The sequence below is a fragment of the Idiotropiscis lumnitzeri genome, chromosome 12, assembly GCF_059441095.1.
Source record: "Idiotropiscis lumnitzeri isolate Australia: NSW breed Sydney's pygmy pipehorse chromosome 12, RoL_Ilum_1.0, whole genome shotgun sequence".
Lineage (NCBI taxonomy): Eukaryota > Metazoa > Chordata > Actinopteri > Syngnathiformes > Syngnathidae > Idiotropiscis > Idiotropiscis lumnitzeri.
This window is the reverse complement of record NC_142402.1, coordinates 18,904,518-18,931,315: the sequence shown is the minus strand read 5'-3', so window position 1 is coordinate 18,931,315 and position 26,798 is coordinate 18,904,518. Positions and strand designations below refer to the sequence as shown.

Below are 26,798 nucleotides of genomic sequence, written 5' to 3'. Positions count from 1 at the left end.
TGGCCTTGTAGCTGGCGAAACGCTGCGGGCCGGCCCAACGTGGGCTGATCTTAGCGGGAGCCCCGCTCTGCTCTGATTAGCACCTCCGACGAGCCGCCGCGCATCAGAGCTGACATTCCCTCCCAGAGACGCGTTACCCCGGAATTCTTTGCTCTCGCTGTGCCGGGGTTTCTCCACCCCTGGCGCGTCAAAGCTTCGCCCTCCCTTCTACAAACCCCCCCCCCTCCCCCTGGAGAACACGGCATCAAGCATGCGATGAACCTGGGGGCCCTGACATGAGGGCTTTGGTACCTCGCCTCGCTTCCACTTTTCCTTCACACGCACTAAAGATTTCTTTTACATGCCCACTTCCCCACCGGCAAAACGCAGCGGAGCTTCCACTTTGAGTTTTTTTTTTTGAATCGCTTTGATTTTCTTTTCTATTTGTCTGATACGTTCATTCACGGATCGAATGAGAGGAAAGCGGGGGTACGAGGGCGGGGGGGCGGGGGGGCTTAAAGGTACCTCGATTTAATCTCCTTCTTTCATTGCCGTATTTTTCCACACGCTTCCCTCCGTCCGCTCCAAACTGTGCAGGCAGGAAATGGATATTAGCAAAAGTTCCCCACCGGCACCGGTTCTCCAATCAGCTTTGGTCCAGAGGGGGGTCTCTCCCTTTGCGCTCCCACCCACCATCTTCCTTTCTCCCCTATCTGCCGCATTCCCTCCGCCTTTAATGGCCTCTGCAGCTCTTCTGAAATGAGTTTGTTTCTATGAGCACTTTTTCCTACCTCAGGAGAGCACATCACACGGAGGTGGAGTCAATTTGTATTCACCCATAATTCCCTGGGCCTTAATCACTCTGATTTTCCCCCCATTATCTGTTAATGGATAGTTCCCGCCGAGAGAAGAGAGAAGTAAACCCACCTACTGTTTACAGGCCCGAAGCTGTCGACTGCGCTACCATCCAATCCCACCGAGGCTTGCGCATGCTGCACAAGAAAATCCGGCAAAAGCCAAATCTTTCAGCGTTATTCGTTGAGAACGCCGACATCAGGCAGGAAATGAGGAGACAGATGGTGGGCCGGGAAGTAAACTCGCTAAAGGTGAAATTGCTCATAAACAGGATGGCAGGGAAAAGGTTCGGTATTTGAAAACGCCGGGAATCTCATTGACCTGTTTTGTTCGATTAGACCTCTTTTAATTTCGGCGAGGTGCCCTCAAAACAAGCCACTGCTGCCTACTAAATATTCCCAATTTTCCGCCTCCCTTGTTTACTCATTACTTTGGGCAAAAGAGTGCCTTGATTGATGTCCTTAATATCATCGGGCTGAGCTGCATCGGCCGCACAAGATGAGCGGGCTTCAGAGGACAACACGGCAGCGATTAGCATAAATCCATCTTGACTCGCAACACCAAATGCTTCAAGTGAGTCTGAAAATAAAACACTCAGCTGACGCGTCAGAAAAAGGTGAAACGGTTTGGGGAAGGATTGCAACTTTGCAAATGTTCTGTTACATTCACAAGAACAAATGCAACAAGAACAGGATGTCTTGCAATCCTCGCTCAAAAGCATTACAAAAATGTATATGTCTTTGAAAACATTAACAAGGTTTATTCATTTAATTTTTTCCAAATTCGGCCGGCCGGATTAAAACGTTGAACGGGCCGCATGTGGCCCCCGGGCCATAGTTTGACCACACCTGATCTAAATGTTTATCATATTCATCATCGATAAATACCAGATGATGATTTGAGGGTTTGTTAGTTTGGTAGTTAGAGGTGGGGTTCTCAATCCTGTTCCTCTGGGGTTGGTGTCCTGCCTGTTTTCCCGATCAGGATTAGAGTGTTGGTTACTTTTAGATTAGGATTTTGGTAAAGGTTGGGTTTTGGTTTGGGTTAGATCGGGTTTTTCAATCCTGTTCCTCAAGGACAGATGTCCTGCCTGTTTTCCATCTCTCCCGGCTGCAACACACCTGATTCAAATGAACAGGATTGTCTTGTAGCTTCTGCAGGTGTGTTGCAGCAGGGAGAGATGGAAAACGAGGCAGCATACTGGCCCTTCAAGGAACAGGATGGAAGACACCTGGGTTAGACATTTCGTTGCTTTTACGTCAGGATTTTGGTTAGGGTTGTGTTTTGGTTCGGGTTAGATCGGGGTCTTCAATCCTGTTCCTCGAGGACCAATGTCCTGCGTGTTTTTTGAACAGGATCGTTATGTAGCTTCTGTAGACCTTGCTGATTATCTGATCATTTGAATCAGATGGAAAACAGGTCGGATTGGAACAGGATTGAGGACACCTGTGTGAGATTGTTTGGTTTGATGTTTAGGGTGTCACAGTTGGATTTTGGTTTGGAATGGAATTTTTGATTATGGTTATGGGTTTAGCATTTTGGTTACAAGTGTTTTGTTCAAGTTGGGATTTTGATTGAAATTTTTGTTCATTGTGCTCAGGTTAGCGGTTTGGCTAGGTGGCTAGCGTTTTAATTAGCATGTTTGCGTTTCGGGTTTATAAATGAGAATCGTCCAACTCAAAGCGCCCCTCATCCGAATGAGCTCAGTAGAGCAACGGTGGCCTGATCTGTGGTGTTGGAACCATATGAGAGTCTTTAATTAATTGCGCTGCGTGTACTTAATTATTAACTGGAACATCTTTAGTTACTTTGGTCTTCTTTACTCACTGTCAGTTGATCGGCTCCCAAGCAAAATAAAGACATGTCTATTGAATTCACAGAAGGCTTCCACTTCCGTGTTAGCCTTCCAGAATTGACGATGCAGCAACTCCTGTCCTGTTACATAAAGGATTTACTAAAGCATGCAAGCCCGAGAGCGGCGAGCTCCAACTCCCAAAACAACCTTCAACGGCACATGAACTTCAGCCTGGATGAAAAAAAGTAAACAGCAAGGAGGAATAAAGACCATTCTTTCTTTCTCTTCTCCCACTTCTCGCCCCCCCCCCCCCTCGCATAGGAGGGATATTAGCCGTTTGTGTTTTAAGGAGCTGTGAAATACATAAAGCATGAGCCCCAGGAAGGTGAGGCCCTGCGGATATGCAGATGGGCTTACTTTTCTGGTGTCAGAGATGCTTAGATGCCGCCGGCCCGGGAGAAGTCGTCATCTGAAGTATTTTCTTAGCAGTGCGCAGGGACACGGCGATGGCAGCCTGCCACACTCTGGGGACTCCCAAACAGAGAATGGGAGGAAGATGCTGACAACCACCCCCCTCCCCAATGTGGACTTGGGACTGTATGTTGAGTCTGCGCAGTGCCACCGTCATGCAACCGTTGGTGCCATGAGGGACGAACAGGAAGTGACTGATTGATTAAAATCATAGTGGTGGTATTTCAAACACCGTTTGTTGGCTATAAAACAACAGCACCCAGCTGTTTATTTATTTATTCATTTTTTTATGTAATACAAATTACATAAGCCTTTTTAAAAATAAACCAACAAATGGAAGGGCCTGCGGAAACAATACTTCCGTCCGCTGTTGGATTCGTTCACAGGCGCGAAACACAACATTGTGACGTTTGCCCGAAAAGACGTTGCATTCTTTGCCGCATTCTTGCAACTTTGCCGGGATGCACCTGCTCCAAAACACACGCCCACGCACACCGACACACCCACACACACACACACACACACACACACACACACGTCCACGGGTCAGTCGGGCAGGTGCGGAGGTTTCTGCATAATGAAGCAGGGCAGCAGGTCCGACGGGAGCGCGTTGTGCGCCGGGGTCAAGCGAGGGGCTGCGCATATGGCGGCGGCATAGATGATTGAACTCTGCAGCACGCTTGACCTCAGCGTACTCCCCAACACACACACACACACACACACAAGGCAAGTGAATGATGATCAAAGAGGGCAGACGTTCTCGTGCTGACTCGCTGGATAAACTGGCACGACCCTCCTCCGCCTCTTCTTCTTCCTCTTCGGCTGATGCCGGCTGCTCCACTCCGACCTATATTTAGGCTGCGCTAGCTCATCTGTCAAACGCGCAGGCTGCAGCAAACAACACTTTTTTTTTCACCCATTCCACACTGTGATTGGCCAACTTTGATGTAGCGGCGTAATCGCTTAGCAACCTAGCTCGTCATGTCAAGCTTCGCAATTGATCTGTTTATGTTGGTAAGTGGCTGTTAGCCGACATTTTATCGTGATAGGAACTGTTTCGAGTGGTCAGAGACAACGCAATCGTCATCTGTTTGAAGCGGAATGAGAGAAGCTAGCTGTTAGCCATTTTAAAGCTAAGGTGCTACTGACGAGTTTTATATTATAACGACGAGAGGAATGAGTGCATGTGCGCCAAAATGCACAAAACTACCAAATGTATCTTTAGCGTTTCAACTCAATATGAGACTGTCGCTGTTCTCCAGCTGTTGTGAAATGCGCTGTATAAATAAAGTTGTATTGTATTGTATTGACTGGCTGGAAGCTCCGCCCCTGAACCTCTGATCCAAAATTCGGCAGCCCTAAATTCAAGCAGAGTTATCCCCACAACATGCATATATTTAGTTTACTGTAATCAAGATTTGACCTTTATTCACAGAGAAATAAAGAAACTGGATGAAGATCATCCTATTGTAATTTTCGGGAACATGCTTTTTTCCGCCGTACTACAATAAAGTGTAATTGTACCCCCACTCCAGTAGTTGTCAGTGGCGCTCTCCTTGCCCGTTGTGCGCAGCGAGTATTAACTCTGCGGTGTAGGATTTGTTTTGCCACGAAAATGCTATTATTTGTAGTTGCGGCGGAGAGTGGGTGGTGGCCCGCAAAATATTTTCTTCTCGCTGGGGGAGGTAACAGAAATAACTGAGCACTGAGTTACACTAACTAAAACGCACAGTTATTTCTCGATGGTGAGAATCGGTTTTCATTTACTTAACATCCAAAGTGTCTTCGTTTTCCTGGCGTCATGTGCTGGTAAGACCTTGGATAAAACCGAAAGCGTGTTCATGTTATATTTGTCCTTCCTGTAGCAATGGCTGACCAGCGGGAGTTTAATCGAGAAGTAGTCTTGCCCCTTAGCAGGCAATATAGGCCTTTTATCGACATGCTGGAGATGGGTCGTTCGGCACAAGGCTGACTCGGCAAGATTTTTTTTTTGTGCTGGAAAATGAATGTTCGCAGTTTGTCTAAATGATTTAAGACGAGTGGCAAATTGATGTATTCCAATGTGTCAAAGCTGCGAGGATCAATGGTGCATCTGTGCTTTACTGGGTTGAGATGTCGTCCATGTTGGAACGGGGGTTTGCATGAGATGAATTGTGAATTTTGAAATGAGGTGATACAACCTTCGAGTTGGTTAATCGGTTTCTTTAAGGCGCTCATTAAAAAGCATCGTTAATAAATTGATCATTTTACTTGTGTGACTTGTTCACAATGCCGGATTTTTTTATAACCCAGTTTTATTGTAACGTCAACATAATGTGTTTTCTTTATTTTTTTTCTTTATTTAATTTCATATTTAATTGTATTTAATTAATATATTTAATTAATTTTTTTGTTATATTGCACTGAAGAGGGGAGCTCTCCAATCTCGTACACTGAGTTCAATGGCAATAAAGCGCATTCTGATTCTGATTGTGAAGCGATTTGACCATATATGGTGCATTTTATATTATTTATTTTTACTTATGTTATTATTTATTTTATATAAGATCAGGTTGTGAGGCCTTCATTCTTTTTTTTTCCCTTTTTTTCTCGCTTGTTCTTATCATATTTGCTTTGTTGTCTTGCAGAGGAGGGCTTGAACCACGAATGCAAACTGTGCAGTCAGTCGTTCGACTCGCCGGCCAAGCTTCAATGCCATCTGATCGAGCACAGCTTCGAAGGCATGGGCGGAACCTTCAAGTGTCCTGTCTGCTTCACAGGTGTGTGTCGTACTTCTCTCAGAGAACTCTTAAAGAACGCAGTTACAGTTTGATCTTAATGCGAACCCTAAAACACGGGTCTTCCATCCTGTTCCTCGAGGGTCGGTGTCCTGTGCCTGTTTTCCATCTCTCCCTGCTTCAACACACCTGATTCAAATGATCAGAACGATTATCTCGCTTCTGCAGACCGTGCTGATTATCCGATCATTTCAATCAGGTGTGTTGAAGCACGGTGAGATGGAAAACAGGTAGGACACGGCCCTCGAGGAACAGGATTGAGGACATATCATCCACAGTCAAGGTTTCGCGAAATATATCAAAACACAATTCTTGTTCAACTCAAGTGAAGTTACGGACAACTTTCCAATGCAAACTTTGTTTCGTGCACTTTTTGGGTAGCCACATTGATTTCCAAGCGTCTGCTGGTTTGCATCCACAAACATGTTTTGACATCTAAACAATCCAGATGCATTTCCATTTCCAATAAACATCGCATCTCCACGCCGTCTCGCTGGTGAGCGTTAAAATGTAAATGGGCTCCAAATGAGTTGGGAAAGGTCAGAGCAGGTGGTTGGACAAAAAGCGGAGAGCGGTTCTGCTGCATGCGCCTCCTGATTTAGTCCAAATGGCTTCTGCTATCGGGGTCTCGGGAAGTGTCGGGTGTGGGGGAGGACGACATCACAAGGCGAGCAGACGAAGAGTAGGTGGTGTTTGTGAGGGGGTCGGTGGGGGGGGGGAGGAAAAGGACATGTGCTAATTGTGGATGGCAGTGGCGCTGATAGCTGTAATGATCTCATCTGTCTCTGTGCGTGGAGGTGGAAGGAGCGCGCTCCTCTCGAGAGGAGAGCGCCCTCCTTCAGTGTCAACAGGGTTAACTATCTCCATAATGAAATCTGCAAAGTCGTTAACTTGGGCTCTTCACTGTTATTTCTCCGCCTCAGCTCTTTCGTCTTCTTTTTGCACTTTGGAAGTTCTCTGCTCATTTCCTTGTCTTTGCCCAACACACTTGTGACGTCAATTAACACCATAAGCTTCCCTTTTTATGACTTCATCAAGGTTATTGTAGTTAGCTAAAACTCGCGAAATAACTCAAATTAAAGTTGAAAAAAAAAAATGCTTTTAAACCAACCAAAACAAACAAAACCTGCATGTTATGTTTATGAAGATAAGTGAAAATTTCCAGAATTTACGTCGTTGTCCATTAATTCCATACATGAGCTTTTGAGGTTTGTTTTAAATTTTTATTGTAATGTCAAACGTACATTTGAGAACTGTATTTACTGACCTGTTGTTTATCTTGCGCTCAACAAATACAAATTTAAAAAAAACTAAAGCTAATTCTAAAACTAATAAACTCCACTGAAACGAAGCATTAAAAAATCAAAAAAATGAAACAAAATTCAAAGGAAAATAAAAACTTATTTGAATGAAAAATTCACCACTATAATACTCTTCCTCTTCATCCACCATCCTCTGCTCCTAACTCACAAGTTTAGCGTGATCTCTCTTTTTAGCAGGAGCCCGTATTGATATGTGCCCATCCTTCCCTGACTCGTGACGTGAGCGTTTAATATACAGAGCATGCCTGCTTCATCCGAGCCTTCATTTTCCTCCATTGCCTTTGATGGACTGCCCCCTCCGCGTCCGTATCCGTATCGATTACGGTGCACCGGGCGGGGTGGCGCTGAGAGGTGGAGGCAAGGAGGGGGAGATGCATACCCCCAGGACAGTGGTCACAGAGTAGACGGCGGCGCCTGAAAACCAAATTGCTTGAATTGCTTGTTTGCAATTTGCTGTTGTTGTGACACCCATCAAGTGCGGAATTAAAATATTTTAGAAAATTTGGTCTATTGTGAAATGCCCAAGCGTCTTTTCTACTTTAGTTGCATATTTTTGAGACACTTCATGCGACTTGGTGGGAGGTCCAATCGGGCTCTCATTCTTTGACGCGCCTGTCTATCACCACCGCAGGGGACAAAAAGAGGACAAATCTCACCCCAAAAAAAGTGACTGGCGGGAACGTGTGAGTCAAAGTAAGTCGTAGACTAAGGGAGACAAACTAGAGGAGAAAAAGGAGACCAGAAAAACTTGGGAGGAGGCTGAGAAGGTTGCAACCGGCAAGTTTGGATGTGAGATGAAAGTGTGGATGAGGGGGGATGAGGAGGTGGAGGGAAGGAAGGGTAAATGGAGGAAGAGAGAGAGAGAGTGAGGTCCACAAGCCCCTGGATGATGAGAGGGAGGCTGACTCTCCCAGGACACATTTGACAGGTTTCAGAAGTGGGGGAGCCTGCAGCTAGAAGTGTCTGCCTGCACCCTTAGGAGCCGCAGCCAGAAAAGCAGGCAGGCAGGCCTGCCGTGGAAATTGTGATTGGGAATATGCGCTAAAGACAAACAAAACAGAAGAAAGTCTGCCTGATGAAAGTAGCACACTTGCGTGCGTGCGTACGTCTGTCTGTGTGCGCTTGAAAAAATCCGACATGCTCCGCAAGGCGCGAGTGGTTTAATTACCGTATTTCCTCAAATTATGACCGCCCCCCCCTCCTCTTTTCACCCCATCCATTGTATTTTTTTGTAACGTTGTCCTCATTCGGGTGGCGGGTGAGTTGTGAGTATGTTTGAAGTGCATTGCTAGCTAAAACAGCATCACCTATCAAGACGCAAAAATGAGTCCCTCTTAGGAATTTGTGTAGAGTCTCATCACAAATGGCCAAGATGTTCTTTTTAATTTGACAATAAGCTTTTTCATAGCCTCCGACCTCAAATAATCGGTCCGCAATATTGTGAGAGTTCATGTTTATGCTCTTGGGAGCGACATCTCCGTAGCATTCTTTTTTTTTTGTGGATTTTTCAACTGCAGGTTGTTTTCACTTCAATTGTAATATACCAGTAACATGAATATTGTTCCCAAAATGCATTTAAATCCCAAATAGAAATGTTACCAGGAAGTAGCCTGCCAGCACACTCTGGCTCATGATTAAAAATTAAGTGAATATTAAAAAAAAAAATGCTGATAAGAATTTAATATGCTTTTTGGCAACGTGTGTGGGGGGGGGGGTTGGAGGAAAAAAGATTTTTGTGAAAAATGTACATAGTTGTTGCATATTGATTTCTTGTTCATCAGTTTTGTGCCGTCCTTGAATGGTCCTTTTCATTCAAGAGAGCAAAAAAAACAGCCTCCGCATTCGTTATTAAGCGTAAAAAAAAAAACATGTCAGTTCGAAGAATAAATAAATTAAAAGCAGGGCGAAAAAGTGTGCGTTGTTAACTTGGTATCCCTGCGTGCGCAAACAACTTAGTATTGGTGCAGTGCAGCCTGCAGAGAGCACCACCCTGCCAAAATAAAGATGAACTGGGGCCTGTCGAGTAGGACATGTCTGCCATGGGTGGCCCCTGAGAGCCAATCAGAGGGCTTAATATCCCCCACAGCGAGGAGACCTTGGGCCCCCGCAGCCCCGTCAGTCCTGACGGTCCACCGACTCCACTAAGTTGTCTTTCTCTCGCTTTCTCGCCGCAAGCAGCGAGACACAGTGGCTCGCTTCTTTGGGATGCGGTTGTACAAATATATTACAGCAAAGGATCCAAAGCATACCACATCCTGGCTTCAACATGGCACGTTATGGCACGTTGTAGCCACTGTCAAGTTATTTTTAGATTATTGACGCAAACCAGGAAACGTGACAGTTTTTTTTACCCCACCTAGCAAGAAGAAAACATGAAAGTCAAATCTCGTGATCCAAAGCATACCACATCAAGGATAAAAAAAATTGCATTACCAAGTATTTTCCAGTCCTGAGTCGCGTGTTGAGTTGCACACGTCAAGGTTGTGACGCGGCTGACTTTGGTCATCACCATTTTGTGTTTGAAGGCCCCCCCATGTCTGGGATCCATTTTTATTTTCGCTGTATCGACTTGTTCCTCTGCTAGCCAAAGACATAATGAGCGCTTCCTGCAGCTGCGCTGACCTGCTGCTCTAGAGCATATGCACACAAAAACATAACTGTAAGAAATAATCCCAACGTTTTGTCTCTCGGTGTCACTGTTGCCATGCGGACAAACGATGTTTGCAGGACTTTCTTGCACCAGCCACCTGTTAAATCAAACATTGATGCTCATTGTGCTGCGATAATGATAGTGTCTGGAAAACGTTGTTGTTGTTGTTATGATTCATTGCATGACTAAGGTTTATTTTTCCTGCTGAATTAAGGCAACATAGCATTCCTCATGCAATTGAACAGTTCAAGTTTCCTGGATGATAAACAATGCCGGGTGTTTTTTGTTTGGAACTAAAAAACTTTCTGTAGTGTTAAAAATCAGGATTACAGAGGATGATAAGAAATTATTTTCAACTCTGCTGTCCTTTTGTTCTTTGTCTGTTGTCGTCGTCTTGTTCTTTGAAATTGCCAGAGTAAGTTGTGCGCCGCCCTCTACTGGTCAAGAAGAACATTTCCACTCAATATCTTTGTACAACTTTATTCTCATACTTCTTTCATTTCATAGCCCCTTTATTTTTTTCTGTTCAGTGTGGCTCTTAGTCCAGGTGAGTTCAAAGCGGGGCGTGTGAATGTGGCACAGCCGTGCCGAGGGGGCCGCCGTGACCCCCGCCGCCGCCTTCCGCCTCACTTCGCCGCCCCCCCCCCCCTACACCTTCCTCCCTCTCCGCGTGGCTACACAGTGCATTTATTAGAAGAAAAGTTATTTTCAGCTGTAAGAAATTCAAATGAAGGACCCCGCTTGCAAATTTTTTTTTTTTTTTAGCCATAGCACAGTCCTTTGAGATTGGACGGCCGTCGTTAAAGCACAGGGGTCCGGGATAACAAACGACACGTTTGAAGTGCTCCTCGGAGGACGCTGAAACACACCCACGCATTCAAGGCACATCCACTCAGCACCCGCAACGCTGCCATCCCCCTTTGCTCTGCTGGTGTGGTGTGGACTATGGCTTAATTAAAAAAAAAAATATATATATATATATATTATAAAAAATATATATATATAAAATGTGTGTGTGCGTTTTGTGTGTCGGTGGGTTTATATGATGGCGGCATGAATAAGTAGCGCGTGCAACACCATGAATATTTATATTGTCAATATAATTAGCCATGTTGACTAATGGAGGCCATGTTTTGCACTTGAAGCCATGCCAATTTTTGCGCTTGTTTATTTTCCGCCTTGTTGTTCCCACCGTGGTGCTAAATAAGGAGCGTTATTATTCCCGACACACAATATGCATTTGGGAACGCTCATGCCGTGGTTTTGACCGCTGTAGCATTCTTGATAGCTTTGCGATTGTTTTTTTTGTTTTTTTTTCATTGTATCCAATAACAAGGTTGTTGCAATGCAGAAGCCGCGCTTATTTGTTTGTAATGAAGTCATTTTCCTTGCCATTTGACATATTCTCTTTAATTTCCATTCAGCTAAATCTAATTATGGTGCCAATTTTGTAGCAGGAATGTTTTTAGCAACGTACACCGTATTCCGATTTGCCAGTGTTCGTGCAGACCAATGAGTGATCATAAGCTTAGATCACAATCCTGCTGAAAAAAAACAAAAATAATTTTCAAGCACAAAAGTGGTAATGTTACAAGAATAAAGTAAGATTTTTTTTCAAGAATATTGGCAGATTTTTTTTTTTCACAAAAATGTCAGTATAGTTCAGTTAAAGATGGCACTGAAAAAAAAACTTTATTTTTATAAGTATTAATTCCCTTGAGGAAAAAGTTGTTTTTCTCCAAGAGGTATCCAAAAAAAGTTGCATTTTGAAAATGGAAAAGAAAAATCATGACATGACACTTTTTCTAAGATGCAATAATCATTTTACAAACTCGCTTTCCTCCTTGTTTGCTAAGAGCATCATTCATTTAAATTTGATCACCGATAACACATCAATTGTTGTTTGTCAATTATACCCCATGACAGTCGTTATATCGCCCATTGTCATTCCGTCATTGACATGTTCTCTTTATTCCATTTATTTCCATTCAGGCAGCCGCAATTACGCCGGCTCCCGCTCTAATTTACGCAAAGTGGAGGCGTCGTTTTCGAAGATGGGCTGCACGCTGATTGCATACAGCGAATCTTAATGCCTCTTCCTCTTCTTCCGCAGTGTTCGTGCAAGCCAACAAGCTTCAGCAGCACATCTTCTCCGCTCACGGCCAAGAGGATAAAATCTACGACTGCTCGCAGTGTCCTCAGAAGTTCTTCTTCCAGACGGAATTACAGGTGAGCCGCGTTACTACAAACGCCCCGGCTATCCCCCCCGCCCCTCCTTAACGCTCGGGCTGCGGATAGGGGGAAGGAATGACTTCAGTCCGTTGGAAAACTCATTTGTGATTCCCAGATATGATTTGATTTGCTTATTAGACTGGCAGAGCAGTAAAATATCTGGAATTAAGGGATTAGCCGAATGCTGGTTTTTGAAGCGGTAATTACGCGCAGCGCTGAGGCAAAAACACGGATGGGGCGAGTCAGAACGGCTGCATCTCGCCTTTGTAATCGCAGAGGAGGCCTCTTGGCCAAATATGCGTGTTTTCCTCCAGGGGGTGTTAGGGGTGGTGGTGGGGGGAGAGTCGGGGGCAAATCTGCCCTTCAACAAAGTTACTAGTTGGACTTGTGAACTCGTAGCGTTAGCGAGATAATCCATTTTCTGGCAATCTTTTTTCCCTTCTTTTCTCCTCGGGGAGTGTGAAAAAAAAATGAAACCGGCCTTATTATTTTATTACACGAGTGGCGTGTGCATTGTGTGTGTGTGTGTGTGTGTGTGTGTGTGTTCGGGGGATTCTCCATAGTGCACATGGCATCATTTTTTTATTAGCGTTTGAAGATGAATCATTAAAATCTTACTCCATAAAGCACCTTGTTCTGCTCTAATCACTGGCGTTTTCCCTTAATTTGCCAGCGAGGGTAAAAAGAAACAAATGAGGTGCGAGTCTCCAAACGCGGCTTCCTGAATGCGGGATTAGCAGGTAGCCAGAGGATGCACCTTGCACACTTATGCATGGACGGCCAGTTTGTGAGTCTGCCAGGAGGAAGGTGAATGGGATCATTATCTGATGGTCATTTGACTTCTGTAAGCACGAATCAAACTAACACCGAACCTGGATTCTTTCCAACAATATCACTGGTACATGCGTTCGAAATATAATTGTTAAGTTTTCTTTCTTGTGGTACTTTGCTGATAGATGAGGGCGTTTGCACCGTTGTGGGGGTGAACACAGCTGGCTTTTTTCTCAGCCAATGAAAGCGGATCCTGGCACTAACACATACATTTGACTTGCCCAGGCACGAACAGCAAGATGCGGCAGCACAAAATGATGTGAAATGTCGTGGCTGGGCAGACAGAAATTATTTAATCTTCATCAGTTCATGGTTTAGAGCTTATTTGACAGGCAGGAGTTTTTGTGTGAGCCTTGGTTGCTGTGAGTCGCATTCACTGTCTTATGGTGTTCCACAGGGTTCAATTCTGGGGCCCCTGCTGTTTTCATTGTATTTGCTGTCCCTCAGTTTTCGATCTTAAATATCTGCGCTATAGCGGGGGAATAACGCACTACCACACAGCGGTCACCGGACTTGATCAAAATAGAAATCAGGACGCTGCACACAGTCGGACAAGACAGTGCGGAAGAAAAACAGATCGGCCTTAGAAGAACGAGGGTGATTTGACGTGCTCCGTGTCCCCGAGGTGCTGTTCCGCGTATGATCGCGGAGTTTTACACTTTGTGCAAGGAGATCAGAGCACAACATGACAGACCTGTGGCACTTTGTTGTGAAAGCAGGAGTGAGTTTGGGGAGGGCGAAGATGATCATTAGAGTCAACCTGTGCTCGGGAACCTCCCAAGTGAGTTCATCACAAACAGCACCTATAGAAGAATGCAAGCGACATGCTGGCTGTGCACTAAAATGCAGCAGCAGAAAGAAATATTGGTGCTGTTATGAAAAAAGTTGTTTTTTTTTCAATCAATATTAGTCATAAGAAAACTTGTTTTTTATGATACGAGTGAGTATGAAAGTTAAGTAGGACAAAAAAAGTAAGATCAATCTTAAAAAAAATAAATAAAAGGAATATTTTTGAATTTTAAAAAATATCTCAAGAGAATAACATCATGAAGGAGTTATAGGGTCACCTTGAATAAATTAAATCTTGACTATCACACTGTAAGGTGTTTTTTTTTTTAATAAAAGAAAAAGCACAATATTGCCAGACTAAAAATGAAAAAAAATACTAATTTTTGAGAATAAAGTTGTACTTTTACACAAATATATATATTTTTAAAGAAGTACTTATTTTTCGAAACTTGTTTTTCAAGTCTGTAAAAGAGCCAAAGAACGTGATTTTTCTGTCATTATACGGTATGCTTATTTTGAAGGTCTAACTTTTGAACGGTAGCCTTGTTAATGCCTTGAGTTGTTAGTTGTTGCGTTGTGGAGGAAGCCTTTGCATCTGCTGAGCCCTTTTACAAAATGCTTCGCGTGGACATTTTAGCCGGGTTACGCTTTCGTTTGTGTGAAATTCCAGTGGATGAAAAAATAGTCAACTAATTGGAAATAAATTTAAAAAAAAGAAACAAGTATGTATGTAGATTTTTTTTTTTAATTTTTATTTTATTTTACTTGGCCATCATACTCTTTGGCATAGAGCAAATGGTTCAAGTTGTGAGTTGTCCAAGTTGTCCAAGTCTCCCCGACACACGCTGCTCCTTTGTCAGTCCGTGTGAAGTCGGACCGTCTTCCAGCAGCGCGCGAAGTGGAAGCTCCCGGTGTTTGCCGCGTCTCCTCTTTGCACTTTTCTCCCCGACACTTTGGCTCCTCGTCTCTCGCCGTAGTTGCAGTGGTCAAGGGGGGGGCGGCCGGCACGTCGAGTCGTGGCAGCAGGTAAAGCCGAGCAGGAAGGATATTTTATTAATTTGCTGCCGAGATCCTGGAACAGACCAAAGGCTGTGACAGGTATCCAGCGTGCGGCTCCTCGCAGCCTCTTCTTCTTCCTCCTCCTCCTCCCCCGCTCGCCCCCCGACTGGTGAACTCTACCCTGCAAGGGGGCTAGCCAATTTTCGCCAGCCTGTCGAGATGGATGATGGGAGTGCATCCGTCTAATCAGCCCTCCGAGGACCCCCCGCCCGGCGGCCCCCCTCAGACTGGTCAGATTGACTGACTCCTGGGCCACTGTGCCCCGGAATCCACATTCCAAAGGAGAATAATCTCCTTCCCTTCACAGACAAAACAATACAAGTCAGATGCGTGCACCGGCATTCTTTCCACAGCTCTCCAGAGGCGAGCCCCCCCCCCCCATTAAAATATAGAGCAAAAGTCTAGATATTTTATGAGGTGCTGATGGGGAGGGCAAGCACTCGCCGACCCTCATCGAGATGCATCCACGCCGCGATGGAATCTCACGCTTGTCTTTTGGTGAATGCAACTCCCTCCTCCTCTTTCGAGACAAAATAAAAAATCCCCGGAGTGATTGCGAAAGCCGCACTGCAACGCAAGACCCGATAACAAACTTCGTCCGCAATGCCGCTCGCTCGGCCCGGATTAATTAGGCAGATTCATTAACTGATGGACGCGCCCTATTAGCCGCAGCTTAAATCTGACATCTCGGCGAGAGTCGGTTTAAATTTGGATTCCGCAGTAATGCGGCGTCGCAGAAGAAAGCGAAGGGGGGGGGGGTGGTTCTCTGTCTCGATTTTGGCGGTTGCGGTTCAAGACTGGACCGGCTCAAAGGCGCCTTTAACTGCAGTCTTCTTTTGGAAGAACTCAAACCTTCGCAAGAAAATCAGTCACATTTTTTTTGTTTGTTTTACAAGAAAAAGTTGCAAATGAAAAGTTGTAAAGTCGGAATCTATTGAAATTAAAATTAATGAAATTAATATTTGAGTAAACAATGTCAGTTTCTTTATTGAGAGTCATAATCTGACGCGATTAGTTCTTCATATCTGGAGTAGTTGTACTCGTATAATTTTCTGACAGTCGCATCATAATTTTAGCAGAATAAATTATATATTTTTTCGATAAATCCTAATCTCACAATAGCAAAGACATGTTTTGAATAAGAAACACAATTTTACAAATAGGGCGTGATCCAATATGAAAAAGGCAATCTTACATGAACAAAATCATAATTTTACTTGAATTTTTATTTGTAAAATTGTTTTTTAGTTTTTGTTTTTTTTAGGGGAAAAATATGTAGATATATCAGCCGATGATTTGTCACAGTCTCTACAATAGATATGGTCATATAATTTTTCTAGAACCAAGTAATAATGTCACAATCTCTCTTTTTTTAATAGTAAAATTGTAATCCTACAAGTACTTATTTTGAATGAAGATAAAAAATTGTAATTTTTCAAGAACAAAATTTTGACTTCCCAAAACAAAAAAAAAGAAAAAAGATCGACGCCAAAATTTGACTTGTCATATCATTTGCAAAATCAGTACTTTGTGGTTTGTAACTGATTTGTGTTGGATGTCTGTTTCTCACAAGTCATTCATTACAGTAAAAAAAAGGCGAGGCGAAAAGTTGAAAAGGAGTTAGACCATGAGCTAACTGTTAGCGCAGCTTCTTCTGCTAATACTTCTGCGATCTTCTGTTCCGATTAATTTGCCTTTACATTTTGTTTTGTAACTGTGTGAAGCACGTTGAGTTAGCTTGTGTATGCCTTGACCTACTGCTACTTTCTATTTTCCATCAGTCTGGATGCCCGTTGGCACCACACCGCCTCTCACAAGTCAGTCTTGGTGCTATGACAAACACTTAGCGTTCTCTGCAAGCCTAAAAGCACTTGACCTACATTTACAACCTGAATTGGCTCCCAAAGACTTCAGCGTGCCTCCGTCGGTTTGGTCAGAGCAAAACTTATTCCTGCCAACTTGACTAGCAAAACATCCCCGTAACGAGAGAGTTAATTGATAAATTATCAATTCAATCAAATTTCATCCATAAAGCACTTTTTAACACAAAAAAAAATGGATTTGGGTGGCTTTGTGGCTTCCCGCCGGCAGGAATCGTAGCTTAATTGGAGTAGCTTCCAAAAGGATCCTTTCATAGACAATTCCGACATCCTTAATAAGTGACGAGCGCACATCTGCATCACATTCCGCTCAAATGAGAGTCTCCTCTCCCCGCGTGATGCCAGTGATTGCCACGCTGTGACCAATTCCAGCGTTTTAATTAAGCGTATTTATTGGCTTGGCGGTCACCGGGTCAGCGTAAACAGCCACGCGGCGTCCGCCAAGCACCGAAATTGAGGAAATGGACGGCCAGAAAAGAAAAAAAAAGCGTGAGAGCAAGTCCATGCCACGTGTGATTAAAAAATGAAAAAAAAATCGAAAGGATTGTGATATTAGAATAAGAGTACATACACAATCAAACGGGAAAAAAAACATTTTTTAAAGAGAAAAACGAGAAAATATGCAATGATTCCTTGAGTTTAATTTGTTGAATGTGAATTTTTCAAATCATCTTTTCCCATTGAAATGAATGGAAATTCCTTTAATCCGTTCCAACCTTATATTGTGCTCCTCGTGGCATGCGCACATTGGCCACCAGGCGGCAGTATAATAAAAACATACAAATATGCACTTTTTCCCCAAAAGACATGACGTCATGGAAATAAAGCCAAAAATATTAGAAAGAAATCATGATAATATAATATTAAAATCACAAAGGTGTCATGATGAAAATGCACAATATACCCCCAACTCTAATCATCTGACATTCATAAAGTTAGCATTTTGCTCAGTCGTAATCGTATGAAAATAGTCATTATTTTTTTTAAAATATGACCTTAATCTCAGAAAATTCCTTCTTAATATCTTCTTTTTAGTGGTGCCCATCAATACATAGTCTATTTTTTTTTTCATTTAATGCACTCTTCAAACTTTTTTTTTTTAAATACAAATATGGATTTCAAAACATTCCCCCCAAATGCCCCGTGTCCCAAACGTAAAGCAAAGCTCTCCGTGTTTGTCCCTAAGCGTCTTTCTAACAGCACATTTTCTGTAAATACCTTGATCTGCCACGTGTGACAGCTCTTCACGTGTTTGAAAGTTACATACGTACGCCCCCCCCCCTTTTTTTTTTTAATATGACAACTTGTTTTCGTCTCCGTCACCCCAGGTGCTTCGCATACTGTCACTGTTTCAAAATGTTACATGCTGAAAAAACAACAACAATAAAGGAGCAATGAATGAGAAGTGGGGAGGGAAAAAAAAAAGGGTGCAACTTGTGAGGAGCCGTCATTAATATTTAAGCTTATTTCTAATTATCTACAGAACTGAATCCGGCATTACAGTAAACGGGGACGTATGCATCCTCAGATGGCGAGTGATGTGTCACCATTGTGGCGTTTCTTGTTGTGGAGGTGCATCAGAATTAGACAGCATGACAGACCTCGCCATCCTGGGAGGATTTTCTCCCACTCAGCGTGCTTGCGTGTGTGTGTGCGCGTGTGTGTGTTTGTCTTTGTGGCGGTCTCTCCCAGGGTCTGATATGTGCACGCAAGCACGTTGTCTGCGGGGAGACATGACAAAAAACTCCCAGAAGCCTTTGAGCTCTTTTCTCTTTCCTGTGTTGCGCCACCAGGGAAAGTTAAATCCAAACAAAGAGGAGATGCGCGGCGCGCCGTGCCCCGATCCGTCGACGCATCTCTTGTGCAAACATGTCGTCTTTACTTTCTGACTTGACTTCTCCAACAACTGTGAGAAATCAACAACTAAAATGTACTTGTGCTTCTCAGTAAAAGCATCGTAGGTTCTACTTTCCTGTCGGCAGTGAGTTGATGTTTTTTAACAAATGAATGTCGGGGTGCACAAAACAAATGTTGCAATGAGCAGATTGTTTGGTGCTTATTTTTTTAGATGAACTTCAAGATGTAAGGCACATCTGGGTAAGGCCAGTACGAAAATATATATTTTGATGTCTTGAATAAATGTTTTCATTTTTTTTTTCCCGTTTTCAGTTTTTATTTCCCAATCCCAAAAATATAATTATTACAGGGCTATATATTGGCATTTAATTGAAACCATTCAATTGGCTGTTTTACAAAAAAAAAAGGTATTCAAATTCATATTTTACATAAATTGAGTTGCATGGCTTGTTTAAAAAATTAATGCAAAAGTGCGGTCACGGGCTTGAAATAGAGCTCAATATTCAATTTCTGGTGCTGATGCGCACCGGCGCACCACTTTTGTACACATCTGCATATATGGATGCATTTACGAATAATTGGTAATCTGCTTCCAAGGTCACTATTTGAATGAGGACAAGTGCTATTGAAAATAGATTTCGGAGGCCATCCAAGCACAACAAGAAATTCCATAACGGAAGAATCGCTGAGATTCGGACCCCCGAACGTCAGAATTATGAGGCGGAGAAAGTGTTGCCGCGGACTTTTTAACTATTCACTCAATTATTCCCTCTCTAATTCCAACAGCGGCGTGATGTAACTCTCAAGTTGTGAAGAGGGGTGCCGGATGACGCCCATCGTCAGTCAATTAAAAGCTCGTTTTATGATTGGCTCTCCAATTTGGTGGGAAAACACGATCTTGCAAATGAGCTCTCGAGCTTTGCCGTTGAATCGATCGGCGCGCAGGTTGTCGGTCTGGCGTCCCCTTTCAAAGCGTGTCCCAAGCTCAAGTGGTTAAATGTGAGAGCAATTGTGTTTTTGTTTCGGCGACTGACATGCGGAACCCCACGGACCCCATCTCCCTCCCAGTGACAGGCAGAGATCCTCCCCCCTCGCTCTGTCTAATTAGAGGATGTTGCCCAGGGCTCATGTCCCAGGAAGACCCATCCCCCTCCCAAGATGGCTCCCCTAAGAAAGCCTTTAATTGGCTTCTTTAGTCATAGTCTTCATTTTGGCTGGAAAGGCATCTGCGTGCGTGTGTGTGTGTGTGTTGCCATCACCTCAAAATACACTTTGTATCGCTCTCTTGTGTTTCCTCTTTTCTTCTTTTCCTTCCCCTAGCCGGCCCTCTCGCTGACGCTTCCCCTCGCCCGTCTCCCACCTTCCCCTCACTTAATGAGGCCCCATAATAACACAGCAGTTGCGCACTTGTTTTGCTACCTCAGTCAAACAGCGGGATCGCGGCGCGGCCAGATTCCAGCGCCATTCGATTGTCTGCTAAGACAGGCTAATGACTATCATTCACAACAACAAAGCAACCCCCCCCCCCAAAAAAAAAGGTTGGTCTGCCGACTCCGGTTACCCCCTCGGAAACATTTAGTTGTTAGCCGCCATTTCAATCGCGACACTGGCGCTGTAATAAAAGATAAAGATACCCGAGTATTCCGTGGGAATATGACAAAAGGAAGCCGCGGAGATCGGCGGTTGTTGTCGGCTGTTACTGTACCGCCACGGCTCCCCCGGGCACTTCGCCTCAAACAAGACAGTCTGTTGCCAAGGAAACCAGGCGGGTTGTGGCACAACGCGGGTGTTTTGGGCGGGTCATCCCTCCCCGCGGCCCGATAAGTGATGACTGTGGAGAATGCCAACTGCTCAATTATTTATTTATTTATTTATTTGATTGTGTTCTCGCTCGGGCTAAGTTGGCCGGCGGTAAGCCTGGCCTGAGGTCAAAGACGGGGAAGGTTTACTGTGGGGAACGCTCAGAGTCGATATTGGACCGAGTTCAACACGCCATTAAAGATCGAGCCCGGATGCAACGCCCTTGTCTTTTCTTTTTTTTTTTTTTTTTTGGTTTTAAAGTCGAACTTTTGCGCATAATCCAAGATGCAGTGCAGCACATTCATCTCTCTGCTAAATAAAAACGGAGCATGCATGCCGTCATTTAATATATAAGCTGGCTTTTAAATGTCAGATGTCATACGATCCCTGCCCTCGTAGTGTGTGGTATACTTGAGATGACCAACTAGCGCACCACAAACAACCAAATGCCATAAAGTAAGCTGTGGGTCGTGACCGAAAGAACAAGATGTCGAATACAAGCGGCCGAAATGAGTTCCCTCCGCCGGGTGTCCGGGCTCTCCCTCAGAGAGAGGGTGAAAAGCTCGGCTATCCGGGAGGGACTCGGCATCGAAAGGCTATGTTAACCTGGGTTACGCGTGCAGCCAAAGTCTATCGCCACCTGGTGGTTGGAAACGGCTGCGCTAGAGAAATTATTATGTAATCTAATTTAGGTGGAAAATTGTGTCAAAATGTGGTGATCTTTTCGTTGATGGGGGAAAAAAAAGTAACGCAAGGACCCGTTCGTTACTGCTTGTATTTGTATTTGCAACACTTTTTTTGTTTTCCAACTTAACGGATGACACTAGACCTGATTGCCTGCGTGAACTCTGCTTTCGAACCACTGGCTAAAGCTCGTCTTTAAAGTTACATGCTGCAACGCAGCAGGCAAGAGCGCAAGACACAAGCTGCTTTGCAGGTATTAACATGATACTAATCAAACATTGTTCGAGCCGCGATTAAGCCCGACATCTTCCCTCTCTGTGATGTCGTACAATAAGCGCTCGTGTCTAATGCGGCTCGCTCAGATGAAAGCCAGAAGAGAAGCCCGTCCGGGTCTTTCCTCTGCGGCGCTGACGCAAGCCGCTCACCTCGCTTGCCTCACTAGAGAACGGACGCTCTCGGCGGAGGCCGCGGCAACAGGCTACATTGTAAAGAGTGATCGTAAATCAACTCCCCATCCGGCTGCTTCCCTCCAAAAATCTTGCTCCCAGCCTCAGCCTTAAATTCCGTAGGACACGTTGCACCTGTTTGCATGCTGCAGGGTGTTCTGCCTCCTCCTCCTCCTCTTCTTCTTGCCCTGGAGGAGGTTGCTGTGGGGTGATGAAATCACATGAAAGTGGGGGTTGAACAGCAGCACCCAGGGAACGCAGAGAAGAAGAAGACGGCACTGCCCATCTTGATGTCGCGTCCGTGATAGAAGCAAAGTGGAATTTTAGTTCGGATGTTTTGGGTTGTTATTTTTTGGGGGGGGAATGGAACCTTCCAGCAGGTGGTTGAAAGGGTGGAGGAGGAGATTAAGGTTAGGAGTGAACGGCCGAGCTTCCGTGGGAATAGGACGCCATCGAAGGAGGGCGTTGAGATGAGCGCTAAAAGGCTTAATGGAGGCCATCTAATCCTAAATTGCAGTCATTCTGGTGTGACACCATTAGTGACATCCTGCTTGCCGCCTGGACGGTTTTTCTTTTTTCTTTGCTCCATCCGTATTCCACGTCTAATTTCCTACCGCGTTCTTGAACTCGTGTTGAGCTCGCAGAGAGTCAACGTTAACTCTCCGTCACTCACAATAGGCGAGTCGAGCGTTCGTGGAGATGACGTTATCGGTTTCATTTTCAATCTTTCAAAAAACCCTGTCACCCCCCCCCTACCCCTCCCCACCCCACACACACACACATTTCCCGTTAGTCTGCATGGATGCCACTGAAGTCGTTTAACACCGTCCTTGAGAAAGCCCTCAGTGAGGGAACTAGTGGCGTGTCTAAGGAAAAGGTAGGAATGCGGTGTGTGGGGGTGTGTGTGTGTGTGTGTGTGTGTGTGTGTGTCAGACAAAGCTGGGACATGCAGTGATAGTGGTGGAGGGGGTAGGAGTTGTTCCCCAGAGGCGTTATTTTCCCCTCTAATAGCTGTTACGAGCCCTACATTATATCCAAGGAGCCGCGTTCCTTTGGGGTCCGCGCACGCACGTGCACGGCGAGGTGCGCACGCAAAATTTCTGTCTGCTTCCCTCCTGCCACACACACACACACACACGCATCATGCACACTCACACATGGACTCCGAGCCGCTTTGCTCTCTCCGTGTCAATATCCTGCCATTTGAAGTCACGTACTGCAGGGGCTTCTGGGAGCAGTCGAGGAGTCAGGCTGACGGGTAATGGGCCGCATTCATTAATAAGGTTGCCGCGCTCCTGTCCCTCCTCGGCAACACCAAGGATGTCTTCACCGGAGGGGAGGGGAAAAAGAAGACGGGGGGGGGGCCTTGTGGGAGCGTCCCAAGGGGGGTTTCCTCCCAGACTCACTTAAAGGAGCTTTATTTCTGCAAGAAGCCAAGCTGAGAACCCTGTCCGGGGTCTTCTTTTTAAGAAAAATCAGAGTGAGGGGGGCAAGGGGGGGTCACTCTCCCTTCTCCCCCGTCAAACTGCTTATTACCCCACCTGTCAGGGAGTAATCGCCGCAGCTCAAGGGAAAGCCGTGGAGGTGTTTAAACGCTTCATCTGGAGGCAGACGGAAAGGGTAAAAGAGGGAGGCAAGCCATGCAATGGGGGTTAATCGTCGCCCACTGGTGATGCCCGAAAGGGTTCCGCATGGACAGCTCGGAAGGGGGATGATACGCAATACCGCCTCCAAAAAAAAAAAAAAACAACACCTTTTGGTTGTTATTAAATACCATGAGAAAATATTTGTCGCACCCAATCACATTTTTGGTGGCCTCAACATGCTCAACAATTTTTCAACCACTCCCAAAAGTCACTCCGTTACTCATTCACCTGGAAAATTATCCCCAAAACTTGTTCAACATGAAATTCGGTAATCCTGCTGTAAAACAAATGAATAAATAAAAATGTTAAAAATTCTCTAGGGCACCATCCGACCCCACCAATGATTGGAATGCTCAATTTTGGTGGATGCCAAAAATGTTTCAATTTCCCATTTTATTTACTACTTGTAAAAAAATATGTATCAGCAGGAAAAGTAGTATGTGTAATTACAATAGTAATAAAACGTCAGTGTTTTTTCTACGACGACTTGTAATGAGGTTACATTTCAATATAGTAGCCCTAGATTTTCTAGCTGACTCAGAAAATTAATTTTAACATGCTCTTAAATTGGAGGACTCGTATAAGGAAACCAAAATATTTGAAAAATCTCTCAGGATGATGCAATGCACATTACAACAGTTAATCAAAATTCGTTGTTATCTCAGGCGACCTTAATAAAGTCCCTGCTGCGTGCGAATACTGATATACAATAATGATGAGCACACTCGTGCAAATGCACTGATGGAGAGTCGTGTGTGTGTGTGTGTGTGTGTGACAGGTGTGTCTTAGTCCGTGCCAGTCGCCATGAGTCCGAGGCCGTGTTTTAAAGTGAGCGCAGCAAGTGGGGCATGTAGTTTGCATTAAAGGGATTAGCAGTCACTTCAAAAGATGACCTGGATTCCGCCCACCAGGGACACCAGTTACACACCCCCTGGTCCACGCTCCCTTTAAAGAACCTGGCACAGCTGCCCCACTACTACCACTCCACAATGATCTGCAGTGGAGCTTAATGACGTTGGATGCAACAACAAAAAACAAAGTCGACCTATTGCAGCATTACATATGTATAAAAAAAAAAAAAGCCACCGCTAACTTTGATAGTCCCTTTTTGTACTTTTTTTTGTGTGTGTGTGTAGTGCAGACATTGATTAGATGGCAGCCCAGGATAAATAAACAAGACTCCAAGGACAGTATTCCGTCCGGTGTGCCAGTGCCTCGTTATGGATTTGTTTCCATGGCCGCAGCCTTTGATTGGGATGTAATATTTTTCAGCATTGGGTGGGGGCGGTTATCCGTCAGAGGTGTTGTGCTTTGGTGTCAGAAGCGGGTTTTAGCAAGCTTAATCCCGGCATCCAGAGGGTATCGATCCGCCAGCGCACGCGTCTGACTCAGGTGCAAGTTAATTGGGATGGGGATAATGAAAGCCTGATGGTGACGATATTGAAATGTCAAGATCATCAAAACACAGCGTTTACCTGCAGGCATGTCGACAAAAAAAAAAAAAGCACCATGTTTGTGTTGAGGTTCATGAATGGCCGTCGTTTTTGTATGGAAAATGAAAAGAGCTGAATTGAAATCGGTCCTCAAGCCAAAAGCGCCAATCGCATCTTTTTCCAAACTTTCAAGATGTCCTATATATTTGTTCATATTCTTAAAATATTTATTCAGTAGGAAATGCAAGGTAACAATCCCCGTTAACATGCCGTCTACATTCCAGGCCCAGATAGGTTCAAATCCGCTAAAGAGATATTTTTTTAAAATACTTTGTTTTACTCCTCATACACGCTTTTAACGCTTAAAAATTCGCTTTTAAAATTAGTAAATTCACTTCAACTAATGTTTAAAATGTACATTCAAACCCTGCATATTCGCAGTTTGACAACCATGGATTTGCATATTCATTGATTTTATTTATTTATGTATTTAGCATTTTCTCCCCCCCTCCCAATTCATCATAGGAAACCTATAAGAATTTTTGTCTGAATTTTATGAATAATTTTTGGTGTTTATCTAAAAAAGAAAAATATTTATTTCTTTTTATTCAGTGTGTGGCCCCACTCAGTGTGGTTGCGGTTCGCCAGTTGCCCATCCTTAACTGTTGCCACTTTCTCGCCGTCAAGAGATGGAAACGACCATATAATATCACTTAGAGAAATTGAAAAGAAGACTGGTTCACAGTTCCCCAGGGGCAACGCATGTTTGCCTCAACCTGTTTATTAGTCACTCCAAGTTTACGCTAAAACGCATGAAACGAAAGAGAATTAATTGCGGTATATTTAAAAATCCAAAATGTTCAAGCAAACCAGTTAATTTCATCAAACGACAGTTGCTTAACGCTAAATTAAAACGCCAAGCGCTATAAACGGGCTAGTGGAAAGTGACTCGCAAGGGAGGGAAAATGCTCAAATTCAGCCTGACTGTCGATATGTCTGCTCCCCGTGTTTAATAGCGCAGAGAAACGCCAGCGACCATTAAGCGTGTTTCCTTGTGTGTCCTTGCAGAACCACACGTTGACTCAGCACAGCAGCTAACCCGGCTCAGACGAGCGCCGCCGACGACCAAACGGGGGACGTGACGCGGAGAATACAGCCCGAGCGCCAATTACGGCCAGTGCACCGTCCCGCTCGCTGTCTCGCTTAAAGGATTCAGCTGCGTGGCAAGGAAGCGACGCCACTGCGAGGAAGAAAAAAAATAAAGACATGTGAGCAGGGGGCCCACAAATTGACATTGCCCAATGTTTACTTAAAAAAAACAAAACTTGTACATAGACTTCTTCATGTGTTGCTTAACTACAGCTATATTGCAATCTTATACAGTATTTGCCAATGTACAGTTTAACATGTTTGTCTGTTAAAAAACAAAAATGAAAAAAAAGTCAATCAGCTTCAATTGGGCTTAAAAAAGGAGAAAAGAGAGTTCGGCGGCGTGTCGCTGCGCATCCCGCGTCAATCATGAGGATGAGGAGAAGACGGCGTCGTCTTCAGAAGCAAAGCGGGACATTATGCTGACATATGCAAATACGGCAGCTCACATTTATGGAAGGTGAGGAGGTCCTCCCGGTCCTTGTGGGCTGCCGCTGCTGAACAGAGGTGTGGAAAAAAAAAATCCCATGTGGCTCCGAGAGCATGGGGACGTCTGCAGCCCGCTGACTCAACCTGTAAATTTTTACTCTTGATGTTTACTGCTCATTGAAGCCTGGAGATGACTGGATTTTTTTTTTTTTTTGAATGTTTTGTTATCTCTACGTTTTGTTCAACCGGGGAGCAAAAATGATTTGAAATTCTGTGATTATGACAATAAATCTAATTGCATCCTGTATTAGGGATGTCCTCGACTTAGTTCCTGGCTCTCCTGGAGAGTGGCCGACGTCGTTCCTCGCCCTTTCTGTCTTCTTTGCAGTGTTTCATTGCCCTCCGCTCCAGCTGGAAGCTGCCGTGGCAACACGTTAAAAAAAAAACAAAAAAAACATTCAGTTTAAATGTTTTGCATTCATTGAACCTGAGATGCACTTTTGTATGAAACTTTAATGTTTTGACATTTTGACTCGAGAATCATTCGTACGGCGTTTACAGGAAATCTCCGGCTAAATCTCCCCGCAGCAAGAGGACAGTTATTGCCAATGTTACTCAAAAGTATTGTACAAATATGGAGCTCTGTATATTTCAGCAGAGCTATTTTTTTGTGTTGCACATGTGATGGAAATATTAAAAAGTATGAGGAAAATG

General features: G+C 44.3%; 1 protein-coding gene across 1 annotated transcript in view; it reads left to right on the top strand.

Moving 5' to 3' along the window:
* The window catches only part of LOC148326373 (zinc finger protein 521-like), a 115,256-nt gene extending 88,458 nt beyond the window's left edge, over positions 1–26,798 (top strand). Inside the window, exons 7-9 of the mRNA XM_088310209.1 lie at positions 5,728–5,859; positions 11,963–12,078; positions 25,575–26,798. Coding sequence (XP_088166335.1) covers positions 5,728–5,859; positions 11,963–12,078; positions 25,575–25,604 — 278 coding nt within the window. The 3' untranslated portion in view covers positions 25,605–26,798. The remainder of the gene's footprint in view (positions 1–5,727; positions 5,860–11,962; positions 12,079–25,574) is intronic.